Source organism: Coregonus clupeaformis, chromosome 5 (assembly GCF_020615455.1).
Source record: "Coregonus clupeaformis isolate EN_2021a chromosome 5, ASM2061545v1, whole genome shotgun sequence".
Lineage (NCBI taxonomy): Eukaryota > Metazoa > Chordata > Actinopteri > Salmoniformes > Salmonidae > Coregonus > Coregonus clupeaformis.
In genome coordinates this window covers 688,953-712,455 of record NC_059196.1, presented here as the reverse complement: position 1 = coordinate 712,455, position 23,503 = coordinate 688,953, and the positions used below count along the sequence as shown (strand labels likewise).

The window sequence follows — 23,503 nt, the reverse complement described above, 5'->3', positions numbered from 1 at the left end:
CAGAATAAAGTATTTGAAGCAATATCACGGAGCTTGTCATTTTGCCAAAGCACATTACTCCAGTCAAGGTTTTTCCACGGTGAGTCAAACACTGATATTGGATCATGCATCCGATGACAACGGTTACTTTTAGCACACCCCGTCAGAAAACCACGGCAGAGGCATGGCTGTCAGACCGCAAGCTTTCACCGACGTGACACTCTCAAGCCCCAAAATGGACGCTTAGTGGAGGTGTGATACATGCAGGGCACACATTTCTACAGGCAGACACACCAACGTAACCCACCCCATGTCCCCACACCGTGCAGTGCCGCACCAACTGTGCTGTGAGGAAAACTGAACAGGACTTCCCTTTTGCTCCCAGAAGGAAAAGCGCGATGAGAATGCCATGTTGGCTGCGCTGATGTCATGAGCTGTGCCGGATGAGGGGGGAAGAGGGGGGAGGGCAGGAATGGAAAGAAGTGCTGGACAGACGGATGGAAGGGTGGATCTTCACAATAGAGGCCAAAATCACTGGTTCTTCACTCTAGGGGCCGTAACCAGTGGGATAGTGAAAGGACCACGTGTCGCAGGAAGTGAAGTGAACAAGTCTAGGGTACCAAGAAAAGCAAGAGGAGAGGGATAAGATACACAAACCTACATACAGGAACACACAGAACCAAGACTCAACCATTCACTTATGATTGACAAGTGATTTGTCACACAAAAAGTATCTAGGAAATGTTGATGTCATCACAGTAAAAAACAAACAGAACACCAATACAGCAATACATACACATGACCTTTGGGATATTTCTATAAAGAAAACATTCAATGCCAAATACCAGACTGTTGAGAAGCTGCAGTGAGGCGGGTTAGAACGCCTCCCTGTCCCTGCTGAGAGCATTCAATCTGTGGGTTAAGTGGGGGGCCCCTTCTCTTATCACATCCGGCTGTTGCTCAAACATGGTGCCAACCAAGACAGGCCCTGTCACTCCCTGCCCCATGCCCAGGCCCCATGCCCCATGCCCAGGCCTCCTGCCCCATGCCCAGGCCTCCTGCCCCATGCCCAGGCCTCCTGCCCAGGCCTCCTGCCCCATGCACAGTCCCCTTGCTCTACTGTAGGTCTGTGTATTAGGAGCAGCCCTGGTCCTAATCCCCCCCAGTACAGAGCGCTTTAGTGGGGTCAGCCAGTCTGTAGCCTGGCTCTGGCTCTCCCACCACAGGCTCTAATGTGTCTATAACAGGGGGGTTGCTGAGGTCTGCTGCTTATCTGTGGACACTCGGCAGGCTCGGCCAGGCAGCGGCCAGGGAGACAGGACAGGGCTTTTTTTAGGAAGAGCCACGTGGGCATAATGCCTCAGAGGGAAACATCAGGTTGGACAGCCAGGTTGACTCTCTGGTTGACTCTCTATCTGAGGAACATACTTTAATGTCTATTAGTCACTGTGAAATATTACAACCGCTTTCTGACTGACTCTGACATGAAAAGCAGAGAAGTACGTAGCCTGATAACAAAGCTTATTGGAAACGTGATTTGATTTGATATGACAAGGAAGAGGGACAGTCATCGCAGGGGTCTACAACTCAACACACAACCAACAGTGACAAAACAACACTGATCTTGAGTAATCACTCGTCCACTGAGAGAGAGTTAAGAGTTAGGGCAGCCAGTTGGTGTTGACAGAGGAAACAGCACACACTCTTTCTGCATCTCAGATCCACTTTGTACTGTAGGCTAGGGTCAGGCTGGTCCCCCTACAATAGAAAAAGGAAGTCAACCCACAGATGGCACCCTACACAGGAAATCACAGGATAGCAGATCCATTTTCCACATCCAAACTTGGCAAACGTTGTTCTTCAATAGGTTATCCCTCAACAGTTGGTCAGAACAGTAGGCTAGATGAGGAAACTCACAAAAAATGTATCTGGAATTTCCACAAAAGACTATGGGTCTGCATTGCTAATAGCATAGCTCACTATACCAAGTACCAACACACACTGAACAGTTAACGTGACTTTTCCAACAGAGGCGAGACTCAAAAGACACAAAGGCTCCATTCAACTTCTGCCCAATCTGCCTATGAAAGCCAGTTCCAGACAGCTACCACCACAGCCTTCCTGGCAGACACACTCCTTTCACTTCTACTATTACAGTATTCTACTGTCATAACATGCTAAAGCACACAGATCAAACCAAATAAACCAAGTTACTTTCCCTAACACTACACCAAGGCTCAGGCAACAGGCTGTTAGCATAGCTACCTAGCATCTCCAGAGCCAAAATGGCTCCCCTTAGCTGAGCCTGAGCTCAGTTGCAGAGAGAGATGGTTAGTCCCCCTCACTTTCAGCCCTAAAAATAGTGTTACCGGCAGGGCCCTGGTAGAGACCGCACACTCAGCCCACAGAAGGCCTCTCGCTTTCCCCCAACAATCCTGGAACCACGGCTCCTCCTTTACCTGCTGTCCTGTGTAGGTGAGTAGTGTAGAGTTAGGTTTGGTAGAGCCAATCCTTCCCTGACTGAAATAAGCCCTTAAAACGTTGCCGGTAACGGGGGTTCAACCCAGAGTTAGTTGAGAGTGTGTGAAAGAGCTGAGATAGCCGGCGGACTCACGTCACGTCACACAGGGCACAGGCTGGAGAGAGGAGCCCACTGATAGGCTGCCTATTCTCAGAGAGACAAGGAGGAGACAGCTGTCACGATACGAGGGTCCAGGGGGCTAAAAATAGCTCCCCAGAACCAACACCGCTGTCACTAATGCCTCCCCTGGTTCCCTGGCTAGCCCCCCACCTCAAGAATTCAGGCCAGCTAGCAGCCCTCTCTCTCTCACGGCAGTTGCTGTCTCCTCAGTTGCTCCTTGGGGACCCCAGTCAAGTCAGTGTGTGTGTGTGTGTGTGTGTGTGTGTGTGTGTGTGTGTGTGTGTGTGTGTGTGTGTGTGTGTGTGTGTGTGTCTGTGGCCTATGTGTCAAATCTCTGTTGTGACTTATTTGAGGAGTGATGGATGTCTGATAAATGTAGTGTAATAAAGTGTTTTGCTGTTGTCAGACAGTCTACTGTAAGCGTGTACTACAGACCTGAAGGTGCATGTGTGTTTTGATTATGTGGGAAGCGTAGTCCTTTCTCCTGTGTGTTTTGGTAATGAGGGAAGCGTAGTCCTTTCTCCTGTGTGTTTTGGTTATGAGGTAAGCGTAGTCCTTTCTCCTGTGTGTTTTGATTATGAGGGAAGTGTAGTCCTTTCTCCTGTGTGTTTTGATTATGTGGGAAGCGTAGTCCTTTCTCCTGTGTATTTTGGTTATGAGGTAAGCGTAGTCCTTTCTCCTGTTTGTTTTGATTATGAGGGAAGCGTAGTCCTTTCTCCTGTTTGTTTTGATTATGAGAGAAGCGTAGTCCTTTCTCCTGTGTATTTTGGTTATGAGGTAAGCGTAGTCCTTTCTCCTGTGTATTTTGGTTATGAGGGAAGCGTAGTCCTTTCTCCTGTTTGTTTTGATTATGAGGGAAGCGTAGTCCTTTCTCCTGTGTGCAGGTCTGTCTGAGGCTGGGAGTGGCAGAACAAAATGCGGGAAAGGACGGAAACTGAGGAGAAAACCAGAAGTGCTATGACACGGGGCACAGGAAATGACAAAGGGCTGTAGTGCACACTGGGTACAACATTAGGTTTCAATCCTCAATCATTTTCTCTCTCTCTCTCTCTCTCTCTCTCTCTCTCTCTCTCCCTCTCTCTGTCCCCCTCTCTCTCTCTCTCTCTCTCTCTCTCTCTCTCTCTCTCTCTCTCTCTCTCTCTCTCTCTCTCTCTCTCTCTCTCTCTCTCTCTCTCTCTCTCTCTCTCTCTCTCTCTCTCTCTCTCTCTCTCTCTCTCTCTCTCTCTCTCTCTCTCTCTCTCTCTCTCTCTCTCTCTCTCTCTCTCTCTCTCTCTCTCTCTCTCTCTCTCTCTCTCTCTCTCTCTCTCTCTCTCTCTCTCTCTCTCTCTCTCTCTGAGGGGAACTGTAATAAACAGTCAACAAGTAAACAAACAGTGGTGCAGTGTCACTAAGGGAAGAGGCACAGAATACCATATTGATACAATCCAAAGGCACATAAATCAATGCTATTATCTACTCACACCCTCCTAACAAAACAAGACCTCAGGCCACTTAATTTAATATCAGAACTACTTCTCTTATAGAACTATTCTCAATGTTATATCACTAAACACCACTAGAGGGCAACACTTCCTATTTAAGGACTTGTATATGTATTCAACGCCCTCACATAGCCACTAGGCGGAGTAAGAACACTAAATATAAACAAGCCTGTACCGTGTGACCGCAGCAGCAGCACAAAGACAAAGAGCTGATTCTTCACCAATCACAACAAACTGCCGTCACGCTACAGAGGAAGAGAGGAAACAAATCCAAGTCATGTGCGCCACAAAAGCTTAGGAATAGTATGACACAAGGTTAGGAATAGTATGACACAAGGCTAGGCTAGGCTGTTATCCAGTTAGCTGTGTGGGGAATCTGAGCAGAGTGTTGTACTGTATACTGGTCAGTGCTGAGGGAGAGTGCTTCTAGAAGCTGGCCAGAGAGGTGTTGTGGGATGAAGGGTGGGAACTGCTGCACAAGGACGATTTCAGAACATGGAGCACAGAAATACAGTGATGTCACTGAGTTCGTGTGTATACATCACTGTTTGTGTGTGTGGTTGCATGCATGCTACTTAAAGTCCCAAGACATTTATAGTATTAGGCAAGACTGCCTTCTCCTCTTGTGCACCAGTGGCATGGAATAGTCTACAATCCATGCTTCATCTAGTTATGTTAGTGTCAATGAATTAATTTAAAATGTTGATGGGACACTGTTACAGAGGAGTGTAAATGCTTTTTTTAGGCTGGATCATGTTGTTGTATTGTATTGTTGTATGTTTTAATTCTGTAATGTATTGATTGTTGCTGCCTTCTTGGCCAGGTCTCCCTTGGAAAAGAGACTCTTGGTCTCAATGGGCTTTTCCTGGTTAAATAAAGGTTAAATAAAAAATTAAAATAAATGCTCGCTGCTACATGTGTGCAAAATGTGCATGCAGTGTTTTTGTGTGTGTGTGTGTGTGTGTCTACTTGTCTGCTTGTGTAACGTGTGTATTAAAGCATAATAACCTTATAGATCAGTGGTACAGTATAGTACAGATAGATCTATCTGACTTCATGACATCAGCATTGTAACAGTAACAAGAAGTTGTTTCAAGGAACACTGATGGTGAGAGAGACAGAGCGGGCCTGGAAGTGTGTCCACTGGATGCTGTGTGAAGGCACTCCCATGTACGCATGGCAAACAGTAGGATCCAAAAGGAAATTAAGGTATGAGTTTGTCGGCTGGGAATAATATAATATAATATAATATGCCATTTAGCAGACGCTTTTATCCAAAGCGACTTACAGTCATGTGTGCATACATTTTTACGTATGGGTGGTCCCGGGGATCGAACCCACTACCCTGGCGTTACAAGCGCCATGCTCTACCAATTGAGCTACAGAGGACCACTAACAGGAATAACATGCTGCCTCTGACAAGCACAGAGCCGGAATGTCCAACCCCCTTTACACTCAACTGCAATGGTATTCAACACAATATTCACAGTACCCACGGCGGAAACAATGCCCTACATTTCACAATACATTTTCATTGAAAACACTAAATCTGTGTTACATTTGATTAAAATTCCTGCCAATTCAGAGATTGAATCTGTCGGTCCCCCCTCCGGACGAATTCCATGTCGTCCAATACAATTCACAGGAATGTAAAATGAATTGATCCATGCTCTGGTAACACACAAACACTATGATTTCCTCCCTAATCCCTAGTCTTCCAGGTTGATTGGTGTGTATGAACCAGGATGTGATGAGTGCTTCCGTAATAATGTGACCATCTGCTGCCCAGGCCTGTTGACAGAAGACCCTATCCTATCGAGGAAGGGTATTAAGGGAATATCACAAGTCATCGAGGAATGAACCCTCTCAAATCAGTGCCAAGCACTGTCCCTGTTGATATAGTGAACATGTTATGGCAGTGAGGTCATGGCTCCTAAACACATTGATTACTTCTAGCTTCAGAGCTTTGGTCATCAATGCCACTGACTCAAGCAGGATAATATCTCCCATTCATTTTGAGGATTGTTTTTGGTCAAACTGTGGTAGAAGATTGTATCTTCACAATATGTGTAGTCTTCCAACGCTGTAGGTCAGTTTTGTAACATAGTCATAATAACACAGTCCTCCAGTGGCTACTAACAATGACTGAGGGAGAAACCCAGTGACTAACCCAGTTGTCTGTCATCAGACATGTCCTGGCCAGCCTCTACATGGGTCCCAGCATACACAGACTAGTACAATTGAGGGCTGTGCCATAAGGCCAAAATATAATAATTTTCGTATTTTTTACGGTATGGCGGTATTTCATGCTTTTTTTAAGGTACCTAATCTGTTTTATGAGAAGTGCATGACCCTAGGATGGCAACAAATGAATTCTACGTGGTTTTAATGGGCTTTCTCCATTTATACTCAACCAAACTAGATCAAAACTGAAAGTGAAGTAGTCCAATTTTTTGGAACTTTTCATTTATTTAGCACTGTATCAACATATTGTTATAGACGGTATTGTAAAAATCCATACCGTTATTTGGCTCCATACCAGTATACCTTAAAAGACGATATATCGCCAAGTCATTACACATCACCTTTAGTCCAAGTCCTCTACCATCACACACTTAACTCATCTTTCACATTACTACAGAAAGACACACACACACAAAATATGCATAAGCCCACAAACAGACGCTGTTGTTTGTTTAAGGTTTTGTCTTTAAATACTCCCAAAGCACTGACTCATACAAAGAATAACCACAGCCAATACGGTAGTTAGCTAAGGCACAATGATACCCATTACAGTATTAAGGCACGCACACGCACACACACAGTCCCTTGGCAGGCCCCAGTCTATGCTGAGTGTTCTTCTGACCCATAAGGCATAAGGCAGGTGTTATGAAAGCTATAGTATGAAACAATCGGTCTTGAGCAGTCTTTATGGAGACCATGATGGTATGTTCAGAATAGAGCTCACTATCTGTCAGCTAGTCAGTCCTTATGGAGACCATGATGACATGGTCAGAATAAAGCTCACTATCTGCCAGCTAGTCAGCCAAGACAATAGAGCATCATCCCTTGTTCAACCCCTCCCTGTAAGGCACCTAGATTGTAATGTCCTGTGTAGCTCAGTTGGTAGCGCATGGCGTTTGCAATGCCAGGGTTGTGGCCTCGATTCCCACGGGGGGCCAGTATTAAACATTTAATAAAATAAAAACATTGTATGCACTCACTAACTGTAAGTCGCTCTGGATAAGAGCGTCTGCTAAATGACTAAAATGTAAAAATGTAATGTAATGTAATGTAATGGAGGAGAGGGTAACTACTGGCTCTTGAAGGCCACTCTGGCCAGGGCTGCTTGTTTAGCTAATGTATGGGGCCTTTAGCTTAGCAAACAGCCCCCCCTCCCCATCCCTCAGTCTGTCCATCTCTGATATTAGGAGGTCCTCATTAAGATAAGCCTCCTCCTGTGTACAGACACACACAGCTTCTGGGTCCTCTCCTCTCTGGGCTCTTGGCCTCAGAGGATAATCTATTCTTAGCAGCACTGAGGGATTTGCAGCACTGCAGTGTACAGTACACATCCCTGGAGTGGCTAAAACAGACTGATAGCATCTCTTGAACTGGGAGGAGACACACACAGTCACTGACTGTCTGGGTTTCATAGATTTGACTTCTGATTACAAAGCTCAGAATGACATCAGAGATAAAGAAGGAGAATGAGGGTTGAGAGAGATTTAGAGTGAGTGTGTGTGTGTGTGTGTGTGTGTGTGTGTGTGTGTGTGTGTGTGTGTGTGTGTCAGAGAATGTGTGATGCGTACCTGTCATCCATTCCAGGTACTGTAGCTAATCCCCACACAGCCCCTATGCAGCTGTAAGCACCACCAGTCTGACCTTGTTTTGACCTACTGTACTGAACACAATCGGCTATAGAGAAATAGATCAAGTGCCCACATTTTCCGTCCCATACAAGACAAGTCCTGAAGCGAACAGAAAACCTAACGGCAACAATAGCTTCTTATATTCTACATTCCAATGTATTGAACAGTCTGTGCCCTCACTATCATTAACACAGTTGATGCCTTTGTACACTTCCCTGCTAATGTTAACAGCACCAATGTGCCTCAAATCCACATGACAGTGAGCCCATTAGTAACAATGTACTGTACATCAGCAACACTATTCCATAGGAATACACTGCATTAGAGCTGACCCCAAATACTTTCACACAGGCTGCATGTATGTACAGTATGTATGGGTAAGTAGCACTGTATGTACTGTATGTGCTATGGGTAAGCAGGCACTAGACAGACAGACAGACAGAGGCTGACGTCTGGTGAGACTTTGTTGCAGAGAGAGAGACCACGCCTGACCGGTCTCCACTCACCATGTCTCCACTGTGATCCAGGGTGGAAGATCTAGGTCACTGTCACACACACACACCAACACCCTACACACACACACACACACACACACACACACACACACACACACACAAACCAGACCCAACCCCCTCCCCACATGAGGAGGCTAGCCGAGCACACGACAAGGCTCTTAGGCCACCAGTGTGAACACACAAAGCCTGCCTGATCAGAGCAGGAAGGGCCAGAGAGGGCAAAGGCAAGCCAGCCTGTCAAAACACACATCAATCAAGCCATTACACAACCTTGGCATTTAACCCTATACGTACAGAGGTTAAATATCTTCATGACACTTCTTTTGTTTGATATACAACCAGAGAAGCCATGCTCTTCAGTTGGAGATACATCTCATTTCACATGGCTTGGTCAGCCAGTCGATCGCGATCAACTGATCGATCTACAAGGCATTTCTAGTCGATCTCCAAGGCATTTCTAGTCGATCACCAAACATTTCTGAGAGAAAAAAAAAAACGGCCCTATTTTCTTTATTCGTTTCGCGCTGTTGGCGATAGGTGCACTTGATTCAGCAGCCCTAGCGCCGGGAAGGCAATGTGTTCCCATTTTGAACCATTTCATGTGTCTGAAGGTAGAACTCCGCCTACCCGGCAGGCCCAGAGAGCAAATCAAGTGCACCTATAGACCTACCACTGGCCAATCAGATAGCTCAGATCACAGTGTCTGCACGGTTTCCTCGAGCCATAGACTCTAAAAAGAAGCCTCGAACGCACAACAAAGTTGATACTGTGAGATTTCAAAACATGTCTAGAAAGAGACTCAACGAATACAGCAAACAGCTGCTGTTTTTATGAGTAAGTTCATGTTTAAGTTGTTACTCAACACTGTCAACACTTGGTTCAACAGTTTTATAAGCCATAAAATGGGTGTTCTCACTACTTCCACTCACAATACAACCAGCACTGCAGCTGCAATGAATGAGTATAGCAAAGTGTTATGATAAACTTGCGTTGTTATTATTAGTGGCTTGTGTCTTTTTTAATATCGAGGAATATTTCACTTTCTCTGGTCATAGGAGTAACAACGTGAATTGGTGCATGTTCTCCCGAGTGGCGCAGTGGTCTAAGGCACTGCATCGCAGTGCTAGCTGTGCCACTAGAGATCCTGGTTCGAATCCAGGCTCTGTCGTAGCTGGCTGCGACCGGGAGACCAATGGGGCGGCGCACAATTGGCCCAGCATCGTCCAGGGTAGGGGAGGAAATGACCGCCAGGGATGTAGCTCAGTTGGTAGAGCATGGTGTTTGCAACGCCAGGGTTGTGGGTTCGATTCCCACAGGGGGCCAGTATGAAAATGTATGCACTCACTTAACTGTAAGTCGCTCTGGATGAGAGCGTCTGCTAACTGACTAAAATGTAAATTTACAGCTAAGCTATAGGCCAGGTCAGTTACAGCTAGGCTATAGGCCAGGTCAGTTACAGCTAGGCTATAGGCCAGGTCAGTTACAGATAGGCCAGGTCAGTTACAGCTAGGCTATAGGCCAGGTCAGTTACAGCTAGGCTATAGGCCAAGTCAGTTACAGCTAGGCTATAGGCCAGGTCAGTTACAGCTAGGCTATAGGCCAGGTCAGTTACAGCTAGGCTATAGGTCAGTTACAGCTAGGCTATAGGCCAGGTCAGTTACAGCTAGGCTATAGGCCAGGTCAGTTACAGCTAGACTATAGGCCAGGTCAGTTACAGCTAGGCTATAGGCCAGGTCAGTTACAGCTAGGCTATAGGTCAGTTACAGCTAGGCTATAGGCCAGGTCAGTTACAGCTAGACTATAGGCCAGGTCAGTTACAGCTAGGCTATAGGCCAGGTCAGTTACAGCTAGGCTATAGGCCAGGTCAGTTACAGCTAGGCTATAGGCCAGGTCAGTTACAGCTAGGCTATAGGCCAGGTCAGGGCTGACATCAGCAGACACAGCTGGGGTCGCACACAGTACTACAGTTGACACACACACATACAAGAACCCTCCCCTTCACTCTTCCTATCCCCTCATCTCTCCTCCCCTCTGACCCAAGTCTTCCTTCTGGGTACAGGCACTGCAACGCCACAACCTCTGCTTGTTTCCATGGCAGCCAGGACTTGCAGGCTACTGCTGTAATCTCTGTGGAATGCGTGGGGAATATGGCCGCTTTTACACAACCCTGGGGATTTGAGCTGGCCTCTGACCCCGTGTGCAGGGGCAATGATCAGGGGGGAGGTTCTACAGGGCCGCGAGCACATCAAGAGCCAATCACATTCTGCTCTGTCAGCTGGGTTGGGTTGTGCTGGGATGGCCGCTCAATAACTAGACTAGTGAGCAACATAGATCAGGGGTTGGGGGTGGGAGGGGAGAGAGAGGGCACAACATCAATCAATATCTTTTAACATGGCCAAGCCTTCAGGCCAGTTATGCACTTGTACATTTTAATTCCAGCGTCTGCCTGCACACACAAAATGTATAGGCACAGTACAGTTTAGGAAGACCGTTTTACAATGTGTAATAATACAGTCAATAATTACTGTCAATAGTAATAATGTGTCTTCATAACAATCTAATGTGTGTGTGTAATGATCATTGGGCACCAGTCTTTTTAATGACAGAATTTTATAATGTAATTATGGGTGTACATTTGGGTTAGAACAATGTGACTGTAGTAAACTAACGTTACAGTGTCTGTGATCAAGCAGAGCAGCTACAGAGCCCTTTAAAAGCTCATTTTCTCAACTTCCCTCACATGATGTTGTTTATGATTATTAGGAATGCACACACATGGTCCCAAGACAAGTTATAACTATAGATTTAAAAAGCCAGAGCCTTCCTGTGTCCTGTATAGAGGTCAGTGACGGACTCTGGTGATTGTAATAGATTGTTCAGCTTAGCTGTGCGTTGGGCAACAGTGATTAGCTTTACAGTCTCTAGGTTTGTTTAGTTTAGTAGGGAAATGGAGAGAAGATGAGAGGGAGTGAGACGGTATGAACACACTCACATAGACCAACCTCACACAGGGACCCACACACTCACATAGACCAACCTCACACAGGGACCCACACACTCACATAGACCAACCTCACACAGGGACCCACACACTCACATAGACCAACCACACACAGGCACCCACACACTCACATAGACCAACCACACACAGGCACCCACACACTCACATAGACCAACCACACACAGGCACCCACACACTCACATAGACCAACCACACACAGGCACCCACACACTCACATAGACTAACCACACACAGGCACCCACACACTCACATAGACCAACCACACACAGGCACCCACACACTCACATAGACCAACCACACACAGGCACCCACACACTCACATAGACCAACCACACACAGGCACCCACACACTCACATAGACCAACCACACACAAGGCACCCACACACTCACATAGAAGGCACCCACACACTCACATAGACCAACCACACACAGGCACCCACACACTCACATAGACCAACCACACACACACACACAAAGCTGGGGGCAAAGAGTATCTCCACCTCCCTGGGACAAGTCTGAGCTCAATCTGCCTCATCAGACAGGCCCCAGGGGTGAGTAAACACGCACAAACACACACACACACCTGCATGTGTCTGATGGTCGTAGTCCCATAACGGCTCCATTGTCATTTGTTGATCTTGTCTGGAGCTGTGCAGATCACTTACCTCACAATAAGAAGATGATGAATATTGGACACCCTAGCAGCACATGGGCAGTTGCTTACGTAATATTTCCCCACACACACAGATGTCATTAGTGGAGCCGTCCTTAGGCGTAGTCACTCAGGGATGTTAGCCTGACATTACATTACAATGTCTAACAGGACTGCATTGATTAATGGCCCAGCGCTGCTCTCACACGCACTCACACAAACATTAAACCTCCCACTGTAATATCCGCTCAGATTGTAAACAGTGGCCTGGTCCCAACCAGGGCTGCTGTTACTGTAGAGCAGGGTTCCCCAAATAGGCAGCCCACAGGCCAAAATTTGGCATGCAGGTGGTTTTATTTGGCCCCAAAAGTTTTCTGAGCAATTTTTTTATTATTTAAAAACATTTGTATAATAATAATGTTCGTTGTTGGACAAAAGACTGTTAAATCACCAGGAAATCAGCTCCAATTGATTTTAATTTAGGAAATATGTTCCCAAGTATTACCACGCATAAATAGAGGCATATGTGATCATATCCCAATGTAATCAATGTTTGAAATGATTCTGTTTGCAGTCAATTTGCAGCGTACAAATTATTTACAACTATGTTCCGACCCCCCGCTCAAGGAAAAATAGGCCCACGGCTGAATGTAATTGGGGACCCCTGCTGTAAAGTTATCCTCAGTCAGAGTGTCTGTTACCAAACAAACACACTGGTAGGACAGCTTATTGCCTGTACATCTACAGGGGTCTACTGTCTGTCTGAACTCTGAAGCAAAGATGCCCAGAGGGGCTGGCTAGCTATGGTTTATCTTTCAAGGGGGCCAGCAAGGGTGTGTGTGTGTGTGTGTGTATGTCTGCGTGAGTGCGTGTCTGCGTGCATATAAATGTTCCACCACTGTGTGACACGGTGGCTTGCTTCTTAATTGTCAGTTCCGGTGCCTTATGAACCTCCCAGCATCTAATCCCAATGGATCTCCTGACCGTGTGTGTGGAAACAGGAAGGAGACACGCCAGGCCAGGGTTCTCCTGGCCCTGCGTGTGGAATGGAGACAATTCCTATCCAAAGTGACATAAACTGGCGACAGGTGACTGAGGTCTGAATCCCTGACTGTGGCCTGTCACCCCTGGATGACCTTAAACTGATTCAGAGGTCTGACAGTCTTAAAGGCTGCCTGCCTCATGGAACGAGGGAGGGAACTGCAAAGGCAACCAGAAACCAAAGCTGTTTTAATATCCACACTATGGGCATGCATTTGTAGACTTGGTCTGCTAATACAGTATGGATATTGGAACAGAACCCAAGCGCTCATGTCAAGCTGTGACAATCTGTGCAGAAGAGGGAGATTAGTGGCTGGCTATTAACTAATGCACAAACCTCCCCTGAGTGAGTCTGTGATCTGATTGAGAAGTCATATAGTCCAGCCAGTCTGTTTGAGTGACAGTCCGTCTGTCTGAGAGTCATCTTCAAATAATAACATCTCAGAAACGCATGGGGGGAGGAGACTTGAAGATGCCCGTTACCATGGAAACTAACGTGCCAGTGCAGTGCAGTCTCAGCAGTGACAACGGGCTTTCGCTAACGGAGCGTTCTGCTGTGTCATTCTGTTTCTGCAGAGGGAGGGGAGTGCTGCCTGCTGCCTGTGTGTCTGTGCACGTCACTAGAAGTCCCTTTATCCTTAGAAGCAAGTGGGAAAAAGGTGGGTAAACCCTGAACGCCGGTGGAGATGGAAGGGTGATGTAAACACTTACATTAACAACGCTAATTTAGCGTAACAGGAGTGTAAAAAGTCAATCCTGTCATGGTGAGGTAATGACAGCAGGCCCTTACTGGAACATAAGCTGTTATTGCAGCAGTCTGGGATTTCATCTCCTATTTCTCTGTCTGTGATTAAATACCCTTCTTCTCTTTTCTACATTTTTCTCTGTCTGCGATTAGGCTACACCTGCTCACCTTCCTCTCTGTGTGACATGTCTGTGCCTGACTAGCTCCTCCATTATTCAGTCACCCTGCAGCATCTCTGGATAAATTATTAAGAGAAGGAGGAAGAGGAGGCCAGAGACTAGAGCCACGGTACATCAGAGTGGAGATCTAGGAACATAGAGAGATATCTGACAGTTATTTATTTTTATGTTCCTAGATCTCCACTCTACTCTGATGTACCATGGTTCTAGAGTTCTGTTTCTTTATGTTCCTAGGTGGAGATCAGCCCCAGCCCAGCCTAGCCAATCATCAACTCACTACTGAGCTACATGGAAACTCACTATAAACAAGACCTTGGTGCAACGGATAGCAGAGCAGACCACTGTTGGTTAGTGGAGACTAGAGAGGTAGGGCTATAGGGCCGACATCTCACTGGTAATATATGGCCGACATCTCACTGGTGGTATAGAGCTGACATCTCACTGGTGGTATAGGGCTGACATCTCACTGGTGGTATAGGGCTGACATCTCACTGGTGGTATAGAGCTGACATCTCACTGGTGGTATTGAGCTGACATCTCACTGGTGGTATAGAGCTGACATCTCACTGGTGGTATAGGGCTGACATCTCACTGGTGGTATAGAGCTGACATCTCACTGGTGGTATTGAGCTGACATCTCACTGGTGGTATAGACCTGACATCTCACTGGTGGTATAGAGCTGACATCTCACTGGTGGTATAGAGCTGACATCTCACTGGTGGTATAGACCTGACATCTCACTGGTGGTATAGAGCTGACATCTCACTGGTGGTATAGACCTGACATCTCACTGGTGGTATAGAGCTGACATCTCACTGGTGGTATAGAGCTGACATCTCACTGGTGGTATAGGGCTGACATCTCACTGGTGGTATAGAGCTGACATCTCACTGGTGGTATAGAGCTGACATCTCACTGGTGGTATAGAGCTGACATCTCACTGGTGGTATTGAGCTGACATCTCACTGGTGGTATAGACCTGACATCTCACTGGTGGTATAGAGCTGACATCTCACTGGTGGTATAGAGCTGACATCTCACTGGTGGTATAGGGCTGACATCTCACTGGTGGTATAGAGCTGACATCTCACTGGTGGTATAGAGCTGACATCTCACTGGTGGTATAGAGCTGACATCTCACTGGTGGTATAGAGCTGACATCTCACTGGTGGTATAGAGCTGACATCTCACTGGTGGTATAGAGCTGACATCTCACTGGTGGTATAGAGCTGACATCTCACTGGTGGTATAGGGCTGACATCTCACTGGTGGTATAGAGCTGACATCTCACTGGTGGTATAGGGCTGAAGTCTCACTGGTGGACAGGAATGTTGGGAGGATGAGAGGACTGGGGAATGAATGGTATGTCTGGGTGGACAAGTGGGTAAGTAACCATGCTCATAGCTCTGTACCAAACACACACACTCTCTCTACTCACTCCCACCCCATGCAAAGAGACCTCCGCCTCCACAACACAGCACAATATTATTGTTTTTAGAGAAGCCTCAAGGTCCTCCTCTCATTGCTTATAGGATTCGGAGAGATGTATTTAAAGCATTTAAGGTGTCATGTCAAGTTCATACTGATGCTGAAATGTGGTGAGATAGTTTTTTTTTCAGTTAACCATCCAGACATAGTGACCAGTGAGTGGTCTGATTTAAGGGTGAGGAAGTTCATAACAATAAAATAGAACAATAGCAAACGGAGTACGACTGGTGATTTAGGGGTTTGAAAACACTGGCCTCTACAGACCTATAGGGGGAACCACGTCTGTGTCCTTAATTGATCATGTAGGCCTAGTTGCATTTACATTTTAGTCATTTAGCAGACGCTCTTATCCAGAGCAACTTACAGGAGCAATTAGGATGAAGTGCCTTGCTCAAGGGCACATCAACAGAATTCTGCTCCCAGTTATCCAGGGTATTCTGTTGTGGCAGGTGCTGTGAATGGCAGCCAGGACAGGATAGTGCTGTGCAGTTTTTTTTGTGTTTTTTTTATTGTGAGACACCGGCAGCGTGCTGATATGATTCAACGTGATGTCCTGTGCAGTAGGGAAAGGAAAGGGATAGGCCTACAGTATGTGTAGCAAACAGTGACTCACCATGACTAGTGGTGTTTTATGGATTACAGTTATGGCATGTAATGACATAAAAATAATCTCTCATGTATTTGCTTGTTACTTTGTGCCTCCTTGTAAAAACTGGATATAAGCCCACACTAATTTGACTAGTGATAAGTGGTTCTATAAGAGCATCTGCAGAACAACGAGAGACAGCAAGTAGCTGAACATAATATCTATTGTTTACAGGAAACTCATTCAACAATTTTAGATGAAGTTGTGTGAAAAAAGGACTGGGGGGGCGAAATATACTTCTCCCATGGGCAAAGAAACTCAAAAGGGGTGATGATATTCATTAACAATAATTTTGATGAAATTTGCAAATTGTCCAAACAGATCCGCAAGGAAGATGGATTCTTTAAAAATATGTTATTGGACCATAAACAGATTTAGCTCATTAATCTATACGGTCCAAATAATGATGATCCACGCTTCTTTGAAAATATATATAATTGTCACGACTTCCGCCAAGGCTGCTTCCCCTCCTTGTTCGGGCAGGTTTCGGCATTCGTCGTCACCGGCTTACTAGCTGCTGCCGATCCATTTATCATCACTCCACTTGTCTTGTCTAATTAATCACACACACCTGGTCCTTATCCCCAATTAGTCATTGCATAAGTGTTCCCTCTGCTTCCTTGTCTGTGTGGGTGATTGTTTGTTGTGAGCTGTGTGTAGCTAGGTTGAGCTACCCTTACCTTGTTGTTGCCAGGGTAGATATTTCCCCTGTGCCTGAGTTTTGTTGTCGAATGCTTGCGCAACTGTTTATCCACGGAATAAACTCTTTGGATGCTTCTTACTCTCCTGCGCCTGACTCCTTCTATCACACGCATCACAATAATAATTTATCAAGCCTACAAGCAATAGAAGACTATTATTATGGTGGGAGATTATAATACGGTTTTAAATACCTCAATGGATGGTAAAGGAAATCACATTAAAAACTATAACTCTCATGCACTTAAGGAAATCACGAATATCATGGATATATTGGAACTAGTGGATATATGGAGGCTTAAATACCCTGACCTAGTGAGATATACATGGTGGAGGCTCAATCAAGCTAGTCGTCTTGACTACTTTCTTATGTCATTCTCGTTGGCACCAAAAGATTAAAAAGTGTTGATAGGGGACAGAATATGGTCGGACCATGAAATAATTGGCATATACATTACCCTTACAGAATTTCCACGTGGGCGAGGATATTGGAAATTTTATCAAAGCCTATTAGATGACAACTTGTTTTTAACCAGAACAGAATAATTTATAACTGACTTTTCCAACATAACATAGGTACAGCAGACCCCTTATTGTATGGTGGACTTAAATATGCCTTTAGAGGCCATGCAATTCAATACTCATCTTTAAAACAAAAGCAATTTAGGTCAAAAGAGTTCATACTAACAAAGAAAATAGAGGGACTAACAGTACAGATAGATAGCAATAAAAACTATACCATAGAGGCACAGAATAAGTTAAAGGAAAAACAAAAAGAACTGGAGGAACTTATTAAAGAAATATCAAATGTATTATATTATTAAAAATAAAGCGAACTGGATGGAATATGGGGAATAAAATGAACCAAATTCTTTTTTAATCTTCAACGTAGAAATGCTACCAAAAAGAATGTACTTAAACTTGTTATTACAAATGACGGAGTCACCCATAATTCACTAAACCATATTTTGAAAGAAGAAGCAAAGTACTTTAAGCATATGTTTTCGTTTCAGTCTCCTCCATCTCCACTAACCGAAGTGAACTGTAAATAATTTTTTCTATTAATATTGTCAAATTAACAGCTGTACAGAAAGACTCATGTGAAGTCCAAATTACAGAGGAGGAACTTCTTGATGCAATTAAAGCCTTTAAGTCCGGGAAAACTCCAGGGCTGGATGGCATACCAGTTGAGGTATATCAAACTTTTTTGATGTACTCAGAGGACCGTTATTAGCATGTTTTAACCACTCCTATAAAAATGGTAGATTATCAGATACTCAACAAGAAGGTCTGATTTCACCATTATGGAAACAGGACCCAGGTGGTAAATATAAAGATCCAGTCCATGAAAAAAATTGGAGGTCCCTCAGTCTTCAGTGTTGTGACGCAAAAATTCTAGCAAAATGCATAGCGCATAGAATTAAAAAGGTACTTAGGATATTATTCATCCTAATAAGACAGGTTTGTATATGGACGATACATCGGAGATAATATAAACACAAGTACTCGAAACAATAGAACACTATGAAAAATCTGGGAAACCAGGCCCTGTATTCATACCTGACTTTGAAAAGGGTTTTTGATAAAGTACGACTGGAATTGATATATAAATGCCTGGAATATTTAAATTTTTGAGAATAAATAATAAATAAATAAATAAATAATATGCCATTTAGCAGATGCTTTTATCCAAAGCGACTTACAGTCATGCGTGCATACATTTTTTTTGTGTATGGGTGGTCCCGGGGATCAAACCCACTACCTTGGCTTTCCTTGAGCTACAGAGGACCACGGAAGGAAAAGCAGCTAACAAGCGCTCAGCATATGTGCGAACTCCTTCAGACTGTTGGAAAAGCATTCCAGGTGAAGCTGGTTGAGAGAATGCCAAGAGTGTGCAAAGCTGTCATCAAGGCAAAGGGTGGCTATTTGAAGATTCTCAAATATAAAATATACTTTGATTTGTTTAACACTTTTTTGTTTACTACATAATTCCATATGTCCGGGCTCTGGCTGGGCCACTCAAGGACATTCAGAGACTTTTCCCGAAGCCACTCCTGCGTTGTCTTGGCTGTGTGCTTAGGTTAGTTGTCCTGTTGGATGGTGAACCTTCGCCCCAGTCTGAGGTCCTGAGCTCTCTGGAGCAGATTTTCATCAAGGACCTCTCTGTACTTTGCTCCTCTCATCTTTCCCTCAATTCTGACTAGTCTCCCTGCCGCTGAAAAACATCCCCACAGCATGACGCTGCCACCACCACGCTTCACCATAGGGATGTTGCCAGGTTTCCTCCAGACGTGACGCTTGGCATTCAGGCCAAAGAGTTCAACCTTGGTTTCATCAGACCAGATAATCTTGTTTCTCATGGTCTGAGAGTCCTTTAGGTGCCTTTTGACAAACTCCAAGCAGGCTGTCATATGCCTTTTACTGAGGAGTGGCTTCCGTCTGGCCACTCTACCATAAAGGCCTGATTGGTGGAGTGCTGCAGAAATTCTCCCATCTCCACAGTGGAACTATGGAGCTCTGTCAGAGTGACCATCGGGTTCTTGGTCACCTCCCTGACCAAGGCCCTTCTCACCCGATTGCCCCAGATCTGTGCCTCGACACAATCCTGTCTCAGTGCTTTACAAACCATTCCTTCGACCTCATGGCTTGGTTTTTGCTCTGACATGCACTGCCAACTGTGGGACCTTATATAGACAGGTGTGTGCCTTTCCAAATAATGTCCAATCAATTAAATTTACCACAGGTGGACTCCAATCAAGTTGTAGAAACATTTCGAGGATGATCAATGGAAACAGGATGCACCTGAGCTCGAGTCTCATACCAAAGGGTCTGAATACTTTGTTTTTAATTTTTTATAAATCTGCAAACATTTATAAAAACCTGTTTTCGCTTTGTCATTATGGGGTATTGTGTGTAGATTGCTGAGGGAAAATGTTTATTTAATCCATTTTAGAATAAGGCTGTAACATAACAAAATGTGGAAAAAATCAAGGGGTCTGAATACTTTCCGAAGGCACTGTATATATGGGGGCTACAACCATCCCAGCTCTGCAGATTTTGCTGCGAAGAGACAGAATCATTAGATAATTTGTTTTGGTACTGTCCATATGTAGCTTGTTTTTGGTCGCAGGTTATGGAATGGCTGAAGAATTGCAACATTTACCTGGAGTTAACTCTGCAAATAGCACTGCTGGGTGATCTGAAAAGTCATAGTCAATTGATCAATAATATAACAATAGTCTTAGCAAAAATGTTTATCTTTAATTTACAATCTGTAGAAACTATGAGAAAAGAAAGGTTCAGAACCATCAAAACTGGATGATGTTCAGAGATAGATGGATGGTGGGATAGCAGCTGAAGGGTGGGACTAAAAATAAAGAAATAAAACAAGATAGCTAAATATAAAATGTACTGTGTCCGTAAAATGTCTATAGATTCAGAACTTTTGTGAAACATCACGGCACAGTTGAAAAATATATGGCAAATATAAATCAAAACTGGATGGTCTTCAGAGATAGATGGGAAGGGTTGAGGGTAGCTGAAGGATGGGACTAAAAACAAACAAAATATAACTAATGTAAAATATACTGTGTCCGTAAAATGTATATAGTATGTATCAGCTGGAAGTAGAAGCCTAAGTGTTGTTGTTCATTAGTTTACTCCAATTAGGGGAGGATTGGTAGGGTTAGGGGAAAATAATAAAGGCAAATATATAAAACAAATATATATTTAAAATAATATATATCCATTTAAAAAATATGGGGGATTGGAAATAATGCAGACAATTACATTGATAGAAGCCACAATCTATTTGCAATATTAAAGCTGTTCCACCCCTTAAAAGAAAATTATAAGTAAAAACAGCATTTCAACACCACACCCTATGACGTGGTGGCCATGTACGTACTTGCATAGGGCAGTACCAGCCAGCCAGGCAGGCAGGCAGGCCCGGCACAGGGAGGAGGAGGAGGTTAGCTGCTATCCCACCATGTGTTGTCAGTCACTTTATCCTTTGTTTACCTTTCGATATCCAGCAACCCATTTAACTCAGTACTGCCACCCTCCCTCTTATCAACCCAGGGGTGTCTAATCCACCAATGTGGAAAAGCAGCACAGATTAACTCTCACAGCATGACATCTCACTGACGGACACTAGAACATCTGGTCTCCGATTTAATGTGGCTAGTTAGTTATGGTGGGGTTTATTATGGAGAGGAGGATGGTGGAGTTTATTATGGAGAGGGGGGTTGGTGGGGTTTATTATGGAGAGGAGGATGGTGGGGTTTATTATGGAGAGGGGGGTTGGTGGGGTTTATTATGGAGAGGGGGGTTGGTGGGGTTTATTATGGAGAGGGGGGTTGGTGGGGTTTATTATGGAGAGGAGGATGGTGGGGTTTATTATGGAGAGGAGGATGGTGGGGTTTATTATGGAGAGGAGGATGGTGGGGTTTATTATGGAGAGGAGGATGGTGGGGGTTTATTATGGAGAGGAGGATGGTGGGGTTTATTATGGAGAGGAGGATGGTGGGGTTTATTATGGAGAGGAGAATGGTGGGGTTTATTATGGAGAGGAGGATGGTGGGGTTTATTATGGAGAGGAGGATGGTGGGGTTTATTATGGAGAGGAGAATGGTGGGGTTTATTATGGAGAGGAGGATGGTGGGGTTTATTATGGAGAGGAGGATGGTGGGGTTTATTATGGAGAGGGGGGTTGGTGGGGTTTATTATGGAGAGGGAGGTTGGTGGGGTGAGGAGGCTAGTTAGTTATGGTGGTCTTTATTATGGAGAGGGGGGTTGGTGAGGTTGGGGGGATTTTTGGAGGGTTGGGGGGTGGGGGGGTTATGCCCTTTAGGGCAGGGTTTCCCAAAACCAGATTAAGCCTATTCCTGGACTAAAAAACATTTTTGATACAGATGTTGCTTAATCTGGGAAACTGGCCCATAAAGATCAGTGGACAGTTGAGTTCCTCTATTGAAGTATTAGTAGGAGAGGACACTAGGATTGTAGCATAACAGACTGAAAGACAGACAGAGTGACATTGTCATGGTGAGTCATCCATTACTCACTCTATGCCTAACCCATCCCCATCACAAGCCTCTGTCTGTCTGTCCCTAACCCATCACAAGCCTCTGTCTGTCTGTCTGTCTGTCTTTCTGTCCCATCCCCATCACAAGCCTCTGTCTGTCTATCTGTCTGTCCCTAACCCATCACAAGCCTCTGTCTGTCTGTCTGTCTTTCTGTCCCATCCCCATCACAAGCCTATGTTTGTCAGTCAGTCAGTCAGTCAGTCAGTCAGTCAGTCAGTCAGTCAGTCAGTCAGTCAGTCAGTCAGTCAGTCAGTCTGTCTGTCTGTCTGTCTGTCCCATCCCCATCACAAGCCTCTGTTTGTCAGTCAGTCAGTCAGTCAGTCAGTCTGTCTGTCTGTCTGTCCCTAACCCATCACAAGCCTCTGTTTGTCAGTCTGTCTGTCTTTCCCATCCCCATCACAAGCCTCTGTTTGTCAGTCTGTCTGTCTGTCCCTAACCCATCACAAGCCTCTGTTTGTCAGTCTGTCTGTCTGTCCCTAACCCATCACAAGCCTCTGTCGGTCGGTCAGTCTGTCTGTCTGTCTGTCCCTATCACATCCCCATTACAATCCTCTGTCTGTCCCAGCTGGGAGAGCCTCTCACAACAGAGGATGAAAAGAGTCCTTTTAGAGATCACAAAGTATGTCCTGTGATCTGATCTGCTGTAAAATGCTGCTGCTGAAATGATAGGAGAGTGATTCACAACATAAACACTAGAACACTCCTACTCACACACACCTCTATTAGGTAACTGCATATAATGGGAGCATTAGAGAAAAATGTCCACAAGCTTGATCCGTAGCAGACTGTGCAGCCAAAAGGTTACAATAAACAGATCAGAGCATCAGGAATCAGAGGAATTCAAACCAAATATCCAACTCTAACCACAATCACTATATATGGGACCGTGTGGACTCACAGTGGAGTAAAGGAAACTCAATCTCATTCAGCCCCTGGGAGACAAAAAGCATTCCATTCAATCCTTTCCCTCTAAGTTGTTTCTATTCTGAGGAGCCATAAGTAAGTTAGAGTAACACAATGTATTCCTGCCTGCTAATAGATGGTGAGGTTGAATAGACTGGTTAGTGTTGTATAAGGCTGCTCTGAAACTACTGCTGTGTTACAGGCCGGGGTGTGTCTGTGCTCATGCCATCTGTGTTGGAGCAGGAGGTCCACACACGCATACACAGACACAGCAGTAGTCAACATGCAGGAGGCAAGGTAGAGGATTGCATGACATTTCTATCAGCAAGCTGCTGATAGGCAGAAATCCCTGTTGTTCTACTCGTCATTACACTGAAACACCCTATCTATCAATCAGCCTGCAGACCACCAAATCAACCCTTCATCCATCCCTCTATCCTCCCTCCCTCATTTCAGCTTGATTAACCAGTTTGTGGGCTGGTCTCTTCGATGCCTGGCGTAGAGAGTAGAGAGAGGGCTGAAGGGAATGCTGCGAGCTCAGAGGAGCCATT

The 23,503-nt window shown here is 45.0% G+C and overlaps 1 protein-coding gene across 4 annotated transcripts in view; it reads right to left on the bottom strand.

Moving 5' to 3' along the window:
• Positions 1–23,503, bottom strand: part of LOC121558156 (unconventional myosin-XVIIIa-like) — a 153,285-nt gene that overhangs the window by 99,964 nt on the left and 29,818 nt on the right. Inside the window, exons 1-2 of one of the 4 annotated variants that reach the window (XM_045211602.1) lie at positions 2,439–2,575; positions 352–590 (exon numbers count right to left, since the gene is read on the bottom strand). The exons of the other annotated variants lie outside the window; for them this stretch is intronic. Of the exons in view, the coding sequence (XP_045067537.1) occupies positions 352–390 (39 nt within the window). The 5' untranslated portion in view covers positions 391–590; positions 2,439–2,575. Of the gene's footprint in view, positions 1–351; positions 591–2,438; positions 2,576–23,503 lie in introns of those variants that run through there. 4 annotated transcript variants of the gene reach the window in all.